Source organism: Nelumbo nucifera, chromosome 1, assembly GCF_055504915.1.
Source record: "Nelumbo nucifera cultivar China Antique chromosome 1, China Antique-T2T, whole genome shotgun sequence".
NCBI classification, from domain to species: domain Eukaryota; kingdom Viridiplantae; phylum Streptophyta; class Magnoliopsida; order Proteales; family Nelumbonaceae; genus Nelumbo; species Nelumbo nucifera.
In genome coordinates, this window is record NC_142649.1 from 11,352,393 (window position 1) to 11,371,295 (window position 18,903).

Genomic DNA, 18,903 nt, shown 5'->3' on the forward strand with positions numbered 1-18,903 from the left:
TTCAAAGTTCAATAATGGTGTGACCAGCTTTGGGGTCCAAAGAGTGTGTCTTGACCTAAGCATATCCTTAGGCAAACCTAAAAGCCCCACTCCCTCTAATCACTGACATCACTCCGATACCAGACAAAATAGGAATTTGGATTTTACGGAGATCGAAATCTGAGTGCGTAAAGATCAGATTCTGTCAAATATGCAAATCTAATCTCTGTAAAAAAAAGAGAAAAAGAATTTGATCAGATTCAGATGACAAGGACCAACACCCCCTACGTTTCAAACGACCAGTACCGGCGTGGGGGGTGAAGAAAAGGGTATTACTATCATTTTTGAATGGTTTGGCATGTAAGGAGATTATGATGGATTGTGATGGAACCTTAACGGTAGGGGAATAATTAGTTAATTGTCAGAAACAATAGGAGTAGTGCAAGACAATAATTAAACAATAAGGGTAGAGTTAGTCAATTAACTAAATATCACGGATAGTTTAAGAAATTTGCCCTTTATATATTTGATTATAAATGATGAATCCCCCTTACACAAAGATGTTAGGGGAGTTGGGAGCCCAACCCAAAGCAAAAATTGTTTATATGAGGGTATTTTTGTTCATTGCAATGTTTTCGAACCGTCGTTGGCCCGGACGATCAGACCGTTTAGATCAGAAACCATCCAAGCAATCAATTTCGTTTTATCCCAAACTTGATCCCTGGTAAAAAACCATTGAATCAGTCAATGAACCATTGACCCAGATGGTTTGACCACAAAACTGTTCGACTCGAAGAGCGGTTCATGGTTTATTACTTCTGACGAGTTATAACTAGAGTGAAAAGGGAGAAGATCTCTCAAATTTGTGATCTACTAGAGAGTGAGAGAGAGAGAGAGAGAGAGAGAGAGAGAGAGAGAGATCAATTAAGAGATGTGTGAGACAGTGAGAGATTTGAGAGATCTCATGTTTAGAGATTTAGGAGAGCAATGTAGACAATAGATTTGCGAGAGAGAGTGAGATCTGGGACTGAGAGAAATCTCATATCTATTTTCATCACCAATTCGCCACCATCGCCGCCATTGTTGTTCGCTGTCGCTATCGTCGTCGCCGCTGCAGCTTGCAAGTGACCTCCTCCTCTTCCTTCCTTCCTTCTTCTTCTTCTTCTTCTTCTTCTTCTTCTTCTTCTTCTTCTTCTTTTATACTCTTTCAACCGCCGATAGCTTCTCAAATCTCTCTCATTCTCAAACAGTCAAACCTTATTTCTCTTATATTTATATGCATCTTACCCTAATATTTCAATCTAATAGGTACGATGACATATCACATGTTAAAATATTTAAAACCATTTGACCCAAACTATCGAACCGCTGACCCAAAAACCAATGGCCAAAACAGTTCTGTTTTTGAGTCGATTTTTAAAACCTTGGTTCATTGTAATTAGATTTGGTAAAAGGAAACCCTATTCTAACATGTACATTCAGGCCTCGTTTGTTTTCCGGTAAAGAAGGGTGTATAAGTTGGTTCCATGGAAAAAAAGGAAACCCACTTGCCACTATAATGAAACCCATGGAAAATAAATTTTTCAGAGATTATTGATTGCATGAGTAAGTGATACTTGTGTGGATAAGTTACCCACCTGCTGAAAAAAAATGCTCGGGCAACATTTCCCTTGGGAATCACTTACCCGGGGAAACACATTACCCATGTACTACAAAATGAACAAAACCATTAGTAAGAGAAAAACAAATGCATATTTTTTGTTTAAAAGAAGTATTATGAGAACTTTTTTAGTATAAATTGATTTATTTTATTTATAAACTAGTGAATGACCCCGAACCAAGTATAGGGAATTAGTAATGTTAAATTTATATTATGGAATCAATAATGTTAAATTTATATTTAATAATGTTTTAAATAATTATTAAAATTTCAAGAAATATTTATTTCAAATAATAGATTTTCAATAATTACTAGGATATGGATAATTTTCTTTTGGTATGATACGTAGAGGGCTAATGATTAACTGAGATTGATAGAATATAGGCAGAAGTAGTTGTGGATAACTACTTCGCATTTTCTGCATTTTTTAGGAATGGATTGAAAATGATAGTAGTGTTATGGGCTTTAACAGTAATTTCTAAGAAAATGCCACGTGTCTAACTTTCTAGAAAAACAAGAAAACCATGTGTCTGAATGGTGGAGGGTTATAGCCTGATAGTGCATTGTGGACTTAAATAAGAATTTCTCAAAAATTGTCACGTGTTTAGCTTTCTAAAAAATGAGAAGACCACTTGTTTGAATGGTGATAACGGGTTGTGGGCTTTAACAACTTTTCAAAAAATGACATGCATCTAAATTTGAAAAAGCCTGAAAGCCTTTAATATATATATATATATATACGAGGCTTAAATCTAAAAAATGTTAACTAATATTTTTTCTTTTTCTTTCAGATTTAATGCTTTTTATACGAGGCTTAAAATAGAGGCCGTAGTGTTTTCCTTTGGGTTCAAGGGGCCATCGGACTACACAACTGGGTAGCCCATCCCCAAACCCATAATGCCCCCAACCCAGGTACAGACCCTTACAATCAGCAAGAGACCCTACCAACCAACCGGTTGGCACTTTGCAGGCCGTAGCCTCTTAGTAGAGGGTTAAAGGTGCCTGAGACCGAGCGTTTTGAGGCGTGCATAAAATTAAGTGCTTCAGTTTTATCTGTACCCCATTAAAGGCGAAGGGGTATACCGTACGTAAACCATAATCCGCAAACAGAAGCTCCACAACCCACTGAAGTTGAGATCAACCCAAAACGTTTCAGGTAGAGACCTCAGCATGGCCATCAAACGAGAATAGAAAGTTTATAAAGGAATACAAAGTCCCTCATCAGCTTGCTTCCATTATATTAGTTGCTTATTATTCACCGTTTTATACATCAGCAATTCAGCAAAGTTGTAGCAGATAAATGGCAGCAGGAGACGAAGCAGCAGCAGCAGCAGCAGGCACACTATTTACAAGCATTCATTGACGGTCTACCAAATACCAGAAACTCTAAGAGAGCATAGTTTCATGATTCTATATCAACATCTTTCATCATCATCAGAAACGGCAGCAGCAGCCCAAGTAGTAATATGGTATCTTGTGTTTAATAACTCCCCTGTATGTATGCATTCAGGCGGTCCAACTCCTCCCGGTATTCATTCACCACTGCCCGAACAACATCTCCAATGGACACCATGCCTATCATCCCTGTATCATTGATCACAGGAATATGCCTGATGCGATTATCTGCCAATTACCATGGAACCAAAGCCTACATTGTCATTCTCGATTCATTTAATCACCAGTGGATGGTGGACTGCAGCGTCACACCATCAATTACTATTACTAAATGACTTGATAAAGAAAAGCAGAAGATATACCTGACATCAGTTGCATTGCCTGCAGAACTTTGGTTTCAGGTCTAACTGTGATAAGCTTGTTCTGAAATCAGCAGCCAAGACGGCAGTAGATTTGTTATCACAGAATGACAGCCATAAAATATAAATGCCAATATGGCATTGTGAATGAGGAAACTCCAATCAAGTTTAGGGGATGCTCAATGCATACCTCCTCAGTCATTATATCTCCAACCTTAGTTGACTTGGATGACCTTCCTTGAACAATGATCTTCCTGAGGTAGTCTGGAAACAAATCACAAAATTAATAGAAGTGATATCTACCTGGCAGCTATACCATTAAAGATTCGGAGCATCAAAATTATGTGCCCTTATGTGATCATAGAGGACCACATCAATTACTTCTCAATCAACCTGACACAACAATCGTTGACCAAGATGACTTTGCCACCAACAAAAATAGTGTTGACATGAACTCTGTGCGCGCACGTTTGGAGAGAGAGAGAGAGAGAGAGAAATTGCTAGCCATGTTGTCTAGCAAAGAAGTCTAATCATCCAAGGAAATTTACATGTGAAAAGTTAGTTTGGGGATTCAAAAGGAGTCCCCATATTCATCTCTCCATATTTGTGGAATAAATACATTTCAATAATTCCTGTTCCAAGAAAGACATTTCTTTCAACAGATTGTAGTGATATTGATAAAATCCTAAAGGTGTATAACCTCAGTTATAGGTACCTCATCCATAGAGACGAGGGAATGTTTATAAACAAAATATGCTTCCTTGTAAGAAGAAAGGAAATGTTGGTAGTTGTTTTAATGTGTCCTCTAAAGCATATCAAGTTGGGAAATCATTTACATGCACCAGAAACACAAAACAATTAAGTAAACATAAGTTGCATGGGTTCAGATGCATATTTCAGGTTATGCATCCAAGAGTCAACTCTGTTGAACCCCAAAATCTTAAGATACAGTTACTCAGTGAAGATGGTTCTGTTAACTGGGTAGTGCGCACAAACACATTTTCTATCAAACAAAAGACCAAAATTCGTCTAGTAATTTTACACATTATGTGATGAAATCCAATAAACAGAATACTAGCAACAAAAGGATGCAATAATATCTACAGGTTGCAACATCACAATAACTCAACAGTCTACCAAAAACTACACTGTACAAGGCTAAATGGACATTGTATCACTGCATGCATTCAATTTAGGGGGGTGTAGAGAGAGAGAGAGAGAGAGAGAGAACTTTAAATGTTAATTATATCATTTCTTCTTTCAATGAAAGAAAGCATGCTTCAATTTTGATTAAAGTTAAATTCCTTGCAGAAAGTAAATACCAAGCTTTCCAAATACCTGGAGGCCCCCATAGTCCAAAGATTAACATGAATAGATGGTTAAGATCATCATATCAGGTCAAATTAGGCTGATTAAGTGGGCCTATAAAGTGCTGGTGTGAAACCCTAGATCTATCCATATTTATGGCAAAGACAGGATACACAGACCATCTTTAAGTTCTTGATGCTGACCTTCCTCTGGTACACAATATTAAACTTTAGAAATTAATTAAGTATGGTGTCACAAATCACAAGGGCTTGTCTATTGATGTTGCCTCAAATTACCTCCAAATGTAGTTTCGTTCAAGTAGATATTTTACTAAAAATCAACAACATATCACTGGGATTGTTACTCCAATGCATGACAATGTGCACCATAGCCTCACAAGTATTTAACAGCACATAGGGAAAATTATTAGTAAAATAACCACAATTACACTTCAAAGATTGATATCATATCCCAACTGTCTAGTCTTGAATGAATAAAATGTTACACATATTTAATGTGCATTATGCTAGCATTCCTCTGAGGTTTATAATGAAGAAGAGAAGCAATAGCTCAAACTGAATGATGAAAGCATTTTAAATCTCTGCAACTGAAGCATGCTTCATCTTACAAGAAGAATAATCAAACTCACAAGGTATATAAAACATGTTCAATAGACCACTGTCACCACTCACAGAGCATCTTAAGTCAACATTTCATTACCTCTTTCAGTAATAATTCCAGCAATTGACTTCTGCTCCCCTGGTTTCACCACCACCAAAGCTCCAACATTGTTCTGTGTCATCTGGAATAAATAAAGTACACTAAGTGTGCTATACCAATATAACCAATAAAGTGCATCTGCCCTATAGCTAGCAAAATTATGTCAGAACAGTCTGACATGGTTGATAGACCAATGGGTACTTTATCATCATAACAGAAAAACATTGGCCTCGAAATTAAGATCTCATCAGCTGGATCCCAAGATTAGCAACTCCTTAGTCGATGCTCTTACTAGAGGTGGATCAGGAGGAGTTCCTTTTAATTGGGGTATGCTCCTAAAAAGTGATTACCACATATTGTGGGCAGAAGATTGTTTCACCATTTTGTTTCACTTATGTGGTTGGTAAACCCTTCACCTTTCTAGGTTTTTTTTTTTGATAAATCTTCACCTTTCTAGGTTTTGGACAATTGCATGCTCTATTTTAACTTTTTCTTCCTTCTCCTTTAATCAAATCATATCAGTTAAAAAGAAGAAGAAAAAAAAAATTAACCTGATAAAAGAGAAAGTGAAATCCCTTATTTAAATCTTTGAAAATAAAATACACTAGGAAAAGGTTTCCCAATATGTTCACTTAGCAAATGTATGCAAATGGACATATGTAACCTAGGAACCTTCCAGATGGAAGCTCTGATAGTGTTTGGCCTGCTTGCAGAGAATCAATTCTAATGATTAAAAAAGATATTTAAGTTGGGAATGTAAGAATCACTAAATTTGGGAATTAATCATCAGAAGTGATTGTGCACAGCTAGGAAAGGACAGCTTGGAGAAAGAATAGCTTGCAGATCAAAATTCATGCTTGAAGCACACAATTTTGTAGAACAAAATTATACCAAAGACCACCATATTTGGGGTTTCAACAACAAAATAAATAAGTGATTTTTTGGGAAATTTTCTAACAGAAATTTCTAAACATCATTTGGCGATTGAATGTATAATGGGAATATGGGATATACTGCTGGTATATCAGCAATAAAATAAATAAATGTGCAAAATAGTGCACCCACTATGCAATGAATGATCTAAGTCAGACGTATCTTCCAACAACAAAGCTGGTAATAGGAGGCTTGACTGGAAAAGATATCTCATTTACCACCTATAAACCTTTTTCCTAATGCAATGTCAAAAAAATATTACTAAGAACTCCAGAACAGAAATATATAGTGTAGAACATACATACCGATTTTACAGCATCATAAACCATGTCATCAGTTGTGCACCAAAGCCAAGAACCATCAGCACCCTTACCCTTGGTTTTTAGAACATCTGAAATTGTTGTGGTTTCAAAACCATTCTCTTCCAATCGAGCAGAGGACACTGACTCAAAGCGTGAACATATAGCAGGCCGCATGACTGGATCCACTACACGGATGTGTTGCAGAACTGCATTTCTGAGAAAGTTTCCATGTGATCGGATTGCTTGAATTGCACCTTGCATCCTACCAGCAAACAAAATGGAGGCTTTATAAGAAGAAAGCCTTGATAACTCTTTTAGTTCATGTACACCCACAGCTACTAAATATGTGTATGGCATAAATATGATAATAGGAAACATATGTGCATAATTTGGAACTAAGAACAAAGAATAAAACAAATAATTCAGTCAAATAAGCATAATAAGGTAGAAGACTGGCACAATATGCGTTTTTGTTTAATATGTTCTCATTTAAAAGGTTTGAAGTAAAAATTCGGTATATTTTATTTGTGAATACGTATATAATATACTGAACATGCATATGTAAATATTAATATATTTTAAAATTATAAAAATTTATATAAAATTAAAAAACCCAAATCATCATCCCATAGTTTTCGAAATCAGAATTATTCATTTATTATATGTTTTTCCTAATTATTCATGTATTTTTGTATTTTAAAAAAAAATATATGCAATTCTGAACATTTTCTTCCAAAAAATGTCATTAGCATATAACACACATATCATATGCAAATTTGCTAACTATGGATACACCACGGCATGTAAGCAATCTCATACAGAAACCACCAATTCTGAGGTGTGTCTTGGAAAATCTTAAAATGGCTGCATACACCTAATGGAAAAGGTAATTGGTTATAACATTTTCAAGTAGTACAGTAATAAAATCATCATTTCACCTTTATAATTAGATTGAAATAGTACATTAGAATGCAGGCACATCATGTCTCAACAGAACTTCAAGGACAAACTATAATAAGTATATAAAAGAATTCTGGGAATCTGTATAGGTTGACAGTGTGTTGATTCTGGCAACCGTGTAATATTAACAAGAAAAAGGGCATATACATCAGTTGAGATACATAATACCTTTTTCATTAGGAAAAAGATACATAATACTTTCTCAGATGCATAAGATGCATTTTGCTTGTAAAGTGCCGGTGGGCTACTTGATCATGAGCTTGATAAATGATAACTTAAAAAAAGTTGATCATTCAGTAGCTCATAATATTTCATCAAACAAACAAGAATTGCAATGTCTCGCAAGTCAAATTATGGGAAACATGCAGAACTGAACCCCCACAATAAAATACAACAAGATCAAGTTATGAAACCACTATTTGAAGAAGTCGACAAACTGCACAGGAGTGTTAGATATTTCAACTGTGAAGCATCCATCAAAGCACAACTCTACTCCAACCCATTGTTGATTCTAAAAACAGAGAAACAGAAACCAAACACAAAAAACAAATCCTCCAGCAATTTTGATCATCTACAACCTTCTAGTAAAAAAACAAAACATACACACACATACTGTAGCACCCCTGCAAGGCTGCAACAGAAAGAGATATACCTGGTAGTGACAAGTACAATCAAACTTCTGCAATGGGAAGAACAACGGAGACAAGGGAAAACGATGTGAAAGGTATTAGATGAAAGACAGAAAACAAAAGCACACAAGGGAGAGCTAAAAGGAGATTGGGGTTAACAGTAATGGAGTGGCGATGGCAGATAATTCCTGTGGGCGCACCTTAACAAACCCTAGAGCGATGCTCCTGCAATGGAGAGAGGATACAGTCCACTTGGCGAGCAAAAGTATGCCCTTACAAATAAAGAAAAGAAGACAAAGCGGAAATGATGTAGACACCCTTATCCGCAACGCACAAAACGCCAACATCACTCTCCAGTCTGTTCTAAAGAAAATAATATTTTCTTGTCCCCTCCGTGCTCACCGTCCACCGAAGTCATTAGATGAAGACATGAAGTAGAAATTGTATAAACAAAGTGACATTGGTGATTGGACTCATAACATCATGTGGGTCCAACTTGCCACGTCTACCTTGATTATACATTTATATTATCTGAAGTTAGGAACCTGCCACTCAATCCAATGGGTCCCTCTCATGGAGATTCATCGTACCAGAAAATCAACTCAAAATATTAAGGCTCCGTTTGGCTTCATATATTTGCGGGATCCATTTTATTATGGGAAAATTTCCTACCTGTAATTTTGGTCCTACGGCCACTTTAGTCCACGAACTTTAAAATGGATCAATTTAGTACTCAAACTTTTAAAATGTGGCAATTTAATATCCGAATTTTAAAATGAATCAATTTAGTACTTAAGCTTTTAAAATGTGGCAATTCAATACCTGCCGTTAACTAGTTGTGAATAGAGTTGTCAATTGGACTGGATTTGGTCCAATCCGGTCCAATCCAATATTGGTCCATTTATAAATGGATTGGACTAAATCCAACCCAAACCTCATACAAATCGGATACAGTCCAGTCCAATTGAAATGTAAATGGACCGGATTGGACCCAATCTGGTCCAAATTAAATGTTTTCCTCAGAATTTTTCCTATTCACAGTCCGTAAGAGTCCACAACAGTGAAATAATAACAACAATCAACATACAACAGCCTCTCAACACGTACGTGTCATTTTTTCATTGGTCGAGAATTTTGGTAAAGCAACATTCCTTCCAAGCCGCATACTAGAGGTGTAAAGTGGGTTGTGTAGGGCCGGCACGGCACGACCTGTGGGCAGCCTGCGCAAAGTGCAGACTGTGATGTGTTGGCTCGCAGGCTATCACGGGCCATGCCGCCTTCCCCGATGAAAAATTTGGGAGTTGTCCTAGAACATCATGTGGACTTCGAACCCCAGGCCCAGCACAACACGGACCATAGTGCTGGGCCTAGCATGGCTCGTGGGCTGTCGTGCCGTGCCATATCGTGTCGAGCCGCAGGCGGCACGGCCTGATTTACACCTCTACCGCGTACAAACCCTAAAAGGCTAGAAACTTCACCCCCTTCCCCGATAATATGCTATCGTCCGTCCCTACAAATTTGGAGAAATCTTAGTCGTAGACGGTGGCATCACTTGTCACTCGCCAGTAGACCTGTTCATGGGCCGGGTGGCCCGGCCCGCATAAATTTCAAGTCGGGCTCGAGCTTTGCCAAAATAGCCCGACCCGGCCCGACCTATAGTTAAACCTAAGTAAAAGCCCTATGTGATGTCCATTTGAATAAATTTTTTGATTTAAGAAGGTTGTTGATTCACTTATAGGCCCATTGTTCATTTAAATAGGGAAAAAAACATCTGAATTAAAATAGATAATGTCCATTTGAATAGGGAAAAATTCAAATTTCTTTTATTAGGTCGGGTTCGGGCTCGGGCTTCGGGCTTTTTATCAGGGTCGGGCTCGGGCCCAAGTTGTAGGCCCGTTGGTCGGGCCGGGCTCGAGCTCGGGCCTAACATTTTTCTGTTAATAAAGAGTAAAAGCCCGGCCCGAGCCCGGCCCGGCCCGGCCCATGAACAGGTCTACTCGTCAGTTACCACTTTCTCTTTTCTCTCTCTTTGGTTTCTCGACATCAAGTCGGTGCCCTGTATGTGATGCCCGTAGCTTTCATAAGAAACCAAGAAAGAGTGAAAGAGTCAGGTTAGTGAGCACTTTCTCTTCTCTTCTCTCTCTCTCCTCTCTCTGGTTTCTCGACATCAAATCGGTGCCCTATTTGTGACGCTCGTAGCTTCATCAGAAACTAGGAAAGAGTGAAAGAGTCAGGTGATCAGCCTGCTGCGGTAATGAGTTTATCGACGCTTGTGGTCAGAAGAGAGATGGAGGCCAGCCTGTCGGTGGCGTGCCAGGCACTTGTGGTGGAGACGGCGATGGTGGAGTGCAGAGATGGAGAGGTGGGAAGTGCACAGGTTAAGGGCGAGAGGAAGATAGCCGGAGAGGGGCAAATACCGCCGAAGTTCGTTCGAGGCTTCCAACGAAATACTGCCGACGAGACATTGAGATGGAACGACAGAGGTGCCGAACTAGCCTTCAAAAGTTTCCACGCTTCAAACCTTCAACGTTCAAACTTCAAATGAAAATAAACAGACCACCGGGCTCATCTGAAACTTTTGGCCTTGTCCACTTTCGGTCCATTCTATGAATGGACGAGCCATGTTTGGACCGGTTCGAGTCCATATCAATTTTAGGACCGTCCAAATCCATCCATAACACTTTCGATCGGACGGAATCCACCCTGAAACCGGTCCATTGACACCCCTGGCTGTGAACTAACTTTTAAGTGACATTTCAAAAAGATATAAATGCCCTTCAAGTGTTATTTAATTTTCTTTATCAACCATCTAAACGTTAACAAAAAATTAACAGTCTCAAATCCTTGTCTTTTTCCATTCAAGAAAGTTGAGGTCATGTTTGAGTAGGCATTCTAGTGATACCAACTTTCTTGAATAGAAGAGGCAAGGATTTGAGATTGTTAAATTTTTGTCAATGTTTGGATGGTTAATAAAGAAAATTAGATGACACTCGAAGGGCATTTGTGTGTTTTTCAAATGCTACTTAACGGCTGGTTAACAGTTAGTTAACAGCAACTACCGGATTGTCATGTTTCGAAGTTCGAGTACTGAATTGTCGCATTTTAAGGTTTGGGGACCAAAGTGGCACTAGGCCAAAAGTATCAGAAATTTTCCCTTTTATTATTTGAGCAAATTTCTTAAAAATACCTCTATGGTTTAAAAAAACTTACTAACTCTATCCTTACTGTTTACATATTGTTTTAAAGTATCCTTAAATTTTCTAACAATTATCTAAAACCTCCCTTTTCGTTAATTTTCTATCACACTCCATTAACATGATTGATATTTTTTTAAAATACTTAAAATACCCTTCCAAGAAAACTCTAGAAAAACTCTATCTTCATTTTTCGGCCAAACCTCGAGAGGGAAACTAAGTACACTTTAGAAATAACCCAACCATGATTCACAAACTCTTTGCCAATGGCTTTACAATCTATTTTGGTAAATGTTTCATTCTCCTGCGATGTGTTGTCAATTCAGACACCAATTGGAGCATTGAAATCCTGTTATGCAGCCCTAAAAAAATCTGATAAAGTGGATCCAAACCCTAAAAAATTCCCAATTCTCTCATATATGTCATGTCTTGAAGCTTCTATAGTGGCTTGTTCTTAATACTTGCAGAGAACGTGAGAGAGAGAGGGCTAAGGAATTGGTGCTTGTGAGATTTTTCTTTTGCTTATACATTTGTAATTTGTAATTTTGTAATTCTATTTTTCTTTCTTGGCTCGTGAAGACTGAAGAGGCATGATACAAACCACTGCTGCTGCATGATATCATAGGACTCTCTCTTCTTTATGTTTCATTGTGTCCTTTTTTAAGGTTTTATTTGGGTTTGGTTGATTTGTCTATACGAATAGTTGATGGATTCATTCAACGTTATGCTAAGTGGTAGACTTGCTCATGGGCCGGTTCAGATCGGGCTTTGCCTTTATCTTAACAGAATATGCTTAGGCCCGAGCTCGAGCCCGACCCTCATATAAAGTCTAAAACCCGGGCCCGAGCCCAGCTAGAAATTTGGAAAAAAAAATTCTTTTTTATTCATTTAAAAAACTATTTTATTTATATTAAAGGACCTCAAAACCTAAAAAAATAATGAAAGATCTCAATTACTTGAAAAAAAGAACAAATATTGTATTTTATATATATATATATATATATATATTTTTTTTTTATTATATAATACATTATCAAGTCGGGCATGGGCTCGGGCCCGATGTTTTAGGCCCGACCTGAAAAAAAAGGTCGGGCCCAATGTTTTAGGCCCGAGCCTGAGCCTGAGCCCATGGGCTTAAAATCCTATTCAAGTCCGACTTAGATCGGAGATCGGGTCGGGCCGACCCGTCGGGCTTCCCAGCCCATGAACATGTCTACTTAGTGGAGCTATTGGAGTTCAATTTCTCCTCCTTCTACTTTGATTTCTTGGGTTTCTTCTTTGATCTTAACGGAGTCGGATTTTTTGAGTTACAAGTGTCATTTGGGATAGGGATTCGAATGGGCCAGGGTCTTCTTCTTTGATTTTTTTTCTTCTCTGAATTTTTCCAAATGCCATTTTGTTACTTTGACTAAGATGGTTAGATTTTGTAGGTGTTTGGTTTCGTGGGCGCTTTTGAGTTACATACTAATATTTGTTTCTTTGTTTTATAATTCTCAGGAACAATGGAACAAGTATAATTAAGTGATGATGAATGATGTTTTGGTAAGACTTAATCATCTTTACAAGTGTAATTATTTTTCTACAATTTAAAATTTCATTTTCCAAGTAATTTGACAATCTAAAACAAACTTTTCTTGTTTGTTTCTTGACAGTTGAGTCATTTGCAGGGCAGCATTTCTTCTTCAAACATGAAGATCCAAAGTCCATTAGGCCACCTAATTTTTTGAATGGCTGCAAGAATTTTTGGATTAGTGATTAATGAACAACTTTTGTCATTGATTTTTCATTTAAATTTTATCATTGGATGGGTGAAATGATGTTCAATTTATGACTGTTTTTTTTTACACCTTACTTGTTTTTAAGTCCAAAAGTTTGTGATGTTCAGTTGCAAGTTTAAGCTTTATTGGAACTAGAAGTTTTATTAGAAGCCAAGATGGCTTTATTAGTGATGTTCAATTCAGTTTATGGCTGAAACGATGTTCAATTTATGAATATTTTTTTTTACACCTTACTTGTTTTTGGGTCCAAAAGTTAGTGATGCTCGATTATAAGTTTAAGCTTTATTGGAACTAGAAGCTTTATTAGAAGTCAAGATGGCTTTATTAGTGATGTTCGATTAAGTTTAAGCTTTATTATTAGTGATGTTCAATTCAGTTTATGGCTAAAATGGTGTTTTGTTACAGGTTTAAGCTTTATTAGAAGCTAAGATGGCTTCATTAGTGATGTTTAATTACAGGTTTAAGCATTATTGTTAGTGAAGTTCAGTTCAGTTTATGGCTGAAAATTGAAATGATGTTCAGTAACTTTAGTGTGGTGCATTGGTAGGTTTAAGCTTTATTGTGTGTGGTGCATTGGTAGGTTCAGTTCTGTAGCTGAATCATTCAGTCAAATTGGGAGAGATTTTTTTAGCAGCCAAACCGAGCCAAACCAACCCTTCATGTTTAGGTCGGTTTTGTTTAATGGCGGGTTAGTTTCGGTTTGCTCTTTAAGTAACCTGACTAGGTCGGGTCGGTTGAAAAAAAATCTATTAAACCGATCCAACCCGACCCATGAACAACCCTTTCATATTTCTCACTCTGAGCTAATATGATCTTCTACAACACTAAGGGAACCCCTTTATGAATTGTTGATAGATTGACAAAGTCTAGCATTGCCCTAATGGGTGAGTGATGAGTGAGAGAAGATGAATAGGGCTTCAAAGGGCCACTCTGAGTGGAAACCCCCATTGCCATAAGCTCTGTAGCCTTCCTAAATAGAGAAAATAACCTCAAAAGACACAGAATATTCTTTCTACTTACTTTGATTGGGTTTCAATTCAATAGAATTGAAGACGATAAATAAACCCTCATTTCCAATTTTTAGGGCATAAATATGTGGGTAAAACAAGGAAGCTCGATGGGATTGAAAATATAGAACTAAAGATGAGAAATGGAGAGAAAGAAGGTTTCTGAGATGGTGAATGTGCGTGCATGTGTAGTGATTTCAACGTGTCTACTCTAAATTCTTAATAATATTGATTATAACATTCTTTTCACTCATTTTTTCCTATCTTTGTACATAATCAGGTTTGGTAATTTGTATGATCAAATCAATTGAAGTGGAAGATAACGGATAATGGCGCAAAATCACCACCAGAGTAAATTCATTATTGGGACCTAGGAGCTTGGTTTCACCATTTTAGGAGAAATCCAGACATTTCATCGAACACCGTGTCGACATCATCTACACCCATCTCTATCTCCGTTCCTCTCCCGCAACTCCAACTCCACTTTGAGTCTAAGTAGAAGTAGTAGTAGATTACTCATCTAACCGTGCTCATCCTCTATTTATTTGTTTCTGCATGGCAGCCTTTGCAAATAAATATGAAAATGGGTTTGGTCCTATGGAAAGAGAAAAAGCCACCGTTCGCCTTTGTCGGTGGTGACTACTCGTTCCAAACCGTTGTATCCTGTATCAACATCATCACCATCGTCAATGGTGGCTCCTCGTTCCAAACCATTTGTTAATCCCTGTGTCTATGTGAAAATTGTTCTAATTTTTCTAGATGAAATCCCTTTGTCCCAAATCCACTGGTTGTAGATGAAATCCCTTTCCCCTAAATCCGAGTTCATCAGAGGTTCACCTACAACGAGTGATGAAGAGGGGAAGGGGGGTGGAGGAAGAAAATCATCACCATTGCAACATATTGGACCTGGGTGACGAAGACTAGACCAAGGAAGAGAAGCTTATGATTTGACTTAAAGGGCAAAATGGACATTTCAGCCCTTCCATCAATATTTTGATGACAATGATAATTTTCCGAAATAGTAGGGTTAGCATTAGACAATAGTCAAACAGTAGGGGTATACTTAGTCAATTAACTAGACAATAAGGGTAGTTTAGGAAATTTATCTTATATTTTAAGACTGACTAAAAGACAAAACCATTTTTTATCCAAGTGGTGGTTAAGCAATTCAACCATATGAATCAAATTGAGCAACCTATGAAATCATAGTTAGGTAATGAAAGTTTTAAAATAGAAATAAATATAGAAAATTACAAAAAAAACAGTAGAAAAAAATACACATTTAAGATATTTTTATTAATCAAATTAAAAAACAAGTATAATAAACAAGAATTGTTTTTATTGATAATGAAAATAAAATACATAATTTAGAATTAATCAAACATGAAATATAAAAAGGTAATAATAAATAGTTCAACTTTTGGGTTAAATGTGTTAACCTTTAATGTCATAAATAAATAATAAAATATAAAAAACAAAAATAAAAAAATACATAATTTTTGCAAAAAAAACAAGCAAGAACATTTATAATATCATATAAAAATAAAAAGTAAGTGTGATATATTAGAATTATTTTTACACAAAAAAATACAAAAAATAAATGTAGACAAAATTGAACACATCTATAATTCTACATTTACACTACTATTAAAAATATAAACAAGATTATGGAAATTTCTTTGAACTAAAATACTCATTTTTGAATTTAGTCTCTTAATTGTAATGTTCAAATTGTAAATTGAGCTACTACTTTTCACCTCATTCAACTCCCTCTGTTTAAATCTTATATTTTTTTGATAAATGAACAAAGGAAAAAATATAAAACACTACAAAAAGAATAGTTTAGCTAAGCAGGTAGGCCTCTCAATAATACTTAAAACTTCACAACTCAATCCGATTATCACATGTGGATGAGGTGTTTATGCAATTAGTGCAATATGGATTTGATTAATAATAATAAAATAAAATTTATAAAAATAAAAAATAAAAAAATACATAAAATATATATAAAATTTTGGATATATTATTAGTATCAGTACCCGAGGCCTCAACCCAAGCCCAATCTAAGTTTAGTTTAGGCCCAAGTTTTTTTGGCTCAATCCCTTCTTAAAGTTAAAAAACTCAAACCCAACCTGTGCAAAAGCTTTTATTGAATCAGGTTGGGCTTGAATTGGGTACAACCAACTTGCACCCTAGCTCTATTGCTTGAAACTATTTTAACAAAGCCCATGCATCGCACTTGTCCCTACTAGTATAAATCTAAATTAAAAAAGAAAAAAAAAACTTGTTCAATGCCACTTACATATATTGTAGTAGTGGTACTGCATCAAGTAGATCTATGGTGTGGTCCTTAATAAGTAGGCTCATTATTTTCTCATCTTCCTCTACTTTAACTTCATCTTTCAATGAACTTAAATTTTATTTGCAAAATAAATTTTTAAGTTTTCTTAAATAAGGGATTAGAAAACTTTGATATTTTAGCCTAATGGATAGAACCAGAAAATAATTACCGTCTACTTGCCGCAATGAGACGTGATCTACTAACCTCTTTGGTGTGTATTGTAGCATCGGAATCTTGTTTTAGTGCTGGATACAAGGTGCTAGATGAGAGGAGGAATAGGATGACAAATGAAACATTGGAGATGTATATTTGTCTAAAAGTTTGGTTGGATGCAGAAAATAGACTACAAGTCTACAAGATAAAGGAAGACATGACACAACATTCAATGTATCACTAGAAGAAGAGGAAAGTGGGACTTCAAGTTGAAGACTTGAAGAAGTTTTTTTTTAGATTATTGTAAATTTTGAAATTTTCAATTTATTTGTACCTTGTAGGTTATTTGTATTTTTTTTCAATTTCATTGTAAATTTTTATTTTCAAATTTATTAGTATTTTTCTGATTTCATTGTATTTTTTCAATTTCATTTAATCATTTTTTATGTATTGATTATTCATATGGAATAAAATTTTAAGATTTTTTTTTTCAAATTGTTCTTGCAACCATTCAATTTGTCATTTTCCCTTCAATTTTCATTATTTTTTATAATTTTTTAGTTTTTATTTTTTTTTGTGAAAACAAACAAAAAAAAAATAGTATAGGTTAAATCAACCCAGGCTCATGCTAGGCCTCACCCCCAACTTGTACAGGTTGTGCCGACATGACTTACTACAATAGTGATGCCAAGTTGACGCGACCTACTACAAAAGTTGTGCCAAGTCGACATGACCCACTATAGTATGGGAAGAATGAAAATGTGGGTCATGTTGACATTACACCTCTATTAGAGCTCCTGCAAGCAAAAACTCTGCTTGTATAGCATCCAACAACACATTAGGAATATATCTCATACTTTTTTTATTAAATTTAAAGGGAGATGCTCCTAGTGTGAAGTGGGTTTCCCACGCTTTCACATTGTGTGTCGAGTTTTTGTTTGTAGGGAATCCCATCATTTCATTTTTGTAGCTTTTCTTTCAAACCAAACACAACCTTAAAATTTACCCTAATTTTTCAAAAACCTATAGAGTCCCGACCCAGTTAAAAAAAACATTTGATACCTTTGACTATTATCAGAAACTAGGTCATATTATTTTTACTGATAAAATTAACTCTAATCATCTATTAAAAAATTGTTTAAAAATCATATAAAAATCAAAAGATATTTCTTCATTTGTCCTCCTTAAACCCGAGGTGCCATCTTCTATCTATTTTCTCAAGAAAGATGAAAAATTTTGGAAGCCAAAGATCCTACCTTTCCATTGTTATCTTATGATATATATACAAATTTGATGGAGTTCTTGCTCCCCAAAACTTTCTAAAATCCAAAAGACTTCATAATCCAAAAAGAAAAACAAAACTTCTAAATCCTAACTGTACAGGAAATATACAGAATACAGATTCAGGATCTCCTAGGACTCTCACGAACCTTATCTTCGTCCAATACTCCCCCTCAAGGTGATGCATGAGGATTGCGAATGCCCAACTTGGGAAGGAAAAAATCAAACTGTTTTTGTCCGAGAGCCTTTGTGAAAATGTCGGCAACTTGTTCACCAGTACGTACATAGGAAGGCGCAATGGTGCTGGCTTGGAGCTCATTGCGAATGAAATGACAATCAACTTCAATATGTTTGGTTCGCTCATGGAAGACAGGGTTCGCAGCAATGTGCAGAGCAACTTGATTGTCACAAAACAAGCGTATAGGTTGAGGATGAGATATACCCAAAGACGACAACAGACCTTTCAGCCACTTCAACTCACAACTGGTAGTAGCCATTGACCGGTATTTAGCCTCGGCAGAGGACTGAGAGACAGTATGTTGTTTCTTAGTCTTCCAGGAGATGGGGGAATGTCCTAACATGACAAAGTACCTAGTAAGAGAGCAATGAGTTAGAGAACTACTCGCCCAGTCGGAATCACAATAGGCATACAATTGCATATCACTATCAGAGCGCAAAAATATTCCTTGACCAGAACGTCCTTTCAGATAACGAACCACACGTAATGCTGCATCCCAATGATCAACACGAGGACATTGCATAAATTGAGCCAGGACATGGATGCAATAACTGAGCTTCGGCTGTGTAGTGGTTAAATAAATCAAACGGCCCACAAGACATCGGTATCGTTCAAGGTCATCTAGGAGTGCTCTGTCAGCAAGGGCAAGTTTATGATTCTGAGCAG

General features: G+C 36.4%; 1 protein-coding gene across 2 annotated transcripts; it reads right to left on the reverse strand.

The window, feature by feature from the left end:
- Window positions 1-2,794: 2,794 nt before the first annotated feature.
- On the reverse strand, window positions 2,795-8,557 carry LOC104610266 (CBS domain-containing protein CBSX3, mitochondrial-like). Of its 2 annotated transcripts, XM_010276800.3 has the most exons (7): window positions 8,446-8,557; window positions 8,269-8,295; window positions 6,660-6,918; window positions 5,422-5,503; window positions 3,584-3,657; window positions 3,397-3,457; window positions 2,795-3,262 (listed from the first exon to the last, which is right to left on the reverse strand). In XM_010276800.3, exons 3-7 carry the CDS (start codon window positions 6,915-6,917, stop codon window positions 3,120-3,122), a joined length of 618 nt encoding a protein of 205 aa, XP_010275102.1. In that variant the 5' UTR covers window position 6,918; window positions 8,269-8,295; window positions 8,446-8,557; the 3' UTR covers window positions 2,795-3,119. The 2 variants fall into 2 exon arrangements, with proteins under 2 accessions (XP_010275102.1, XP_088752636.1); XM_088896510.1 differs by lacking the exons at window positions 8,269-8,295; window positions 8,446-8,557 and adding an exon at window positions 7,785-7,963.
- Between the last annotated feature and the right edge of the window lie 10,346 nt (window positions 8,558-18,903).